This window comes from Penaeus monodon, chromosome 7 (assembly GCF_015228065.2).
Source record: "Penaeus monodon isolate SGIC_2016 chromosome 7, NSTDA_Pmon_1, whole genome shotgun sequence".
NCBI lineage: Eukaryota > Metazoa > Arthropoda > Malacostraca > Decapoda > Penaeidae > Penaeus > Penaeus monodon.
The window spans coordinates 46,382,051-46,384,125 of record NC_051392.1 but is presented as its reverse complement, the minus strand read 5'-3'; the positions used below and the strand labels follow the sequence as shown (position 1 = coordinate 46,384,125).

Below are 2,075 nucleotides of genomic sequence, written 5' to 3'. Positions count from 1 at the left end.
CCCTTGGATGGTAGCGTATAATTGCTCGGACCCACTTCACGTCGGCGTCTCGCGTGTTTACACCAACACATCTCAGGGCGTTCCTTTATCTTTCCTTTGACAAGGGAAAATAGCACTCAACTCATATTTCTGTCGAGTATGACACTACAAATTGGTGACCACTCACTTGGGCAGAGACGAGCAAGGTTCGCTGTCCAGTGGACGCAAGTATGGCCTGTATGGTTCATGGCGATAAGGGCGGGATCTACATGGCACGGTTGAGTTTATTAGCCTACGCCTGGCTTGTTGCAAGGTTTCGCTGACGGGGCACTCAGGCCAGGCTCGGAGGCGCCGCACTCTGACTCACTAGTGCCACGGACACTCACAATGTTCCTTGTGTTCCCCTCACTTTGGCACTCCCTCTCCATACACCACAACGATGCTGCCCCTGACACACGGTTCTTGGCTTCCTGACACTGTGTCAATAGCCTCGCCTGTGTCACGTCCGGTGCCATCCCCGGACCCGCTGTGCGGTCGCGCGTAACAGTGCCACACTCGTGTACACACTCGCACTAACTGCATCACTTGACATTCATTGGTGCCGATTGCGAGCAGGGGGCACAGGGAACACTCGCGGGAATGCTGTGCACGGCTGTGGCGGTGGCAGAGGGCAACGACAGAGGCGTGAGGAGCACAACAAGCTGTGTGCTGTGGTGGCGGCGGCCGCGGCTGTGTGTAGAGTACGCACGGGGGGCGAGAGCGCGGGGGAGGCGGTGGGGGCCCCAAAGCGCGTAGTAAGACACACGTCCGAATCCCCGCACTTTCATAATTGGCTAAATCGTCTCAAGGCGGCGACGACGGCGTGGAAGCCTTGTTGCGGGCCAAGGCCTTCGAGGGAAGAGCCTTCTTCGGCTTCTCCTGCACCAACGGAAGTTCGTGGCAGTGGGATGCGGCGGCGGCGGCGGTGGCGTGGCTCCGTCAGTGCCTGCATCGTCCCCTCCCCCAGCAGGCCCCGGACCCAATAACCCCGCTACAATATCCTACACACAACGGCGGCTCCTGCTTCATCCCCTGGGCGCCGAAGGCGAAGTGGTCGATTAGCAGCTCGAGGAGCAGGAAGAAAGCCAGCTGGGCTCCCAGACACCATGGCCGCGGGAGGAGCAGAAGGCGGTCATCGGCGGGCGCTGTGGTCAGCTGCTGCAGGGACACCTGGCACACGAGGCGCCGGCCCACCCCTCCCCTCCCCGACACCTCACCTTCTCTGGCATTCTTCCTGGCACTGAACCCTGACAGCGACTGGTCTACCTTTCATGGCGACGATCGGAGGACAAGCAGCGGCAGCGAGGAGGCGCTGGCACGGTCGGCACTGCTCTCGCCGCTCACCAGCCCGGGAATCCTAAGCCGCGGCCACGGCGCCCCGTCGGATTCGAGTGCAAATTCTGACGCAGTCGCAGAGGGCGCGGGAGCGGGTGCCACCCCGACCTGAGCACTAAATCAATTTCATTTTCACCCTTTCCACAGCGCATCGCCCGTGTGCCACTCGCTTCCGTACGGCGGTGGCACCAGGGCGGCTCTCGCTCATCTTGTGGGGAGGGAGCGAAGGGGGAGAGAGAAGAGAGGGAGGAGAGAGAGAGAGAGAGAGGCGAGGGGACTGACCTCGCAGCCAGACCTACCTCATGACTCCACACCGACCTTGCACCAGGAAGGGCCCTGATAACGCTCCGAGCGCGGCCCTTCGGTGTGGCGAGCCTCCGTGACAGGATCCGAAGGGAAGGAGAGGAGAGGAGAGGCGAGGAAGGAGAGGAGAGGAAGAAGGAGGGGAAGGAGGGGGAGGAGGGAGGAGGGAGGCAGTGTGTGGCGGCGGAGTGAGTGAGTGAGTGAGTGGATACAAAGGGCGGTCGCCCCGCCATTCATGCGCAGTGGGATCGATAATGCCGCGGGGAACACACACCGTCGCCGTCGTCCTCCTGGCTGCCTTGCCCTTCACCTCGCCATCCTCGCCGCCCGCACCCACACCTCGTCGCCACTCGAGACCGCCTACACGCACCCACACCTTGCCGCTCCGCCCGTCTGCCCGCCCGCTCACGCCCGAAACC

General features: G+C 62.5%; 1 protein-coding gene across 1 annotated transcript in view; it reads right to left on the bottom strand.

The window, feature by feature from the left end:
- Window positions 1–227, bottom strand: part of LOC119575681 — a 9,114-nt gene extending 8,887 nt beyond the window's left edge. Inside the window, exon 1 of the mRNA XM_037923308.1 lies at window positions 167–227. Coding sequence (XP_037779236.1) covers window positions 167–227 — 61 coding nt within the window. The remainder of the gene's footprint in view (window positions 1–166) is intronic.
- Between the last annotated feature and the right edge of the window lie 1,848 nt (window positions 228–2,075).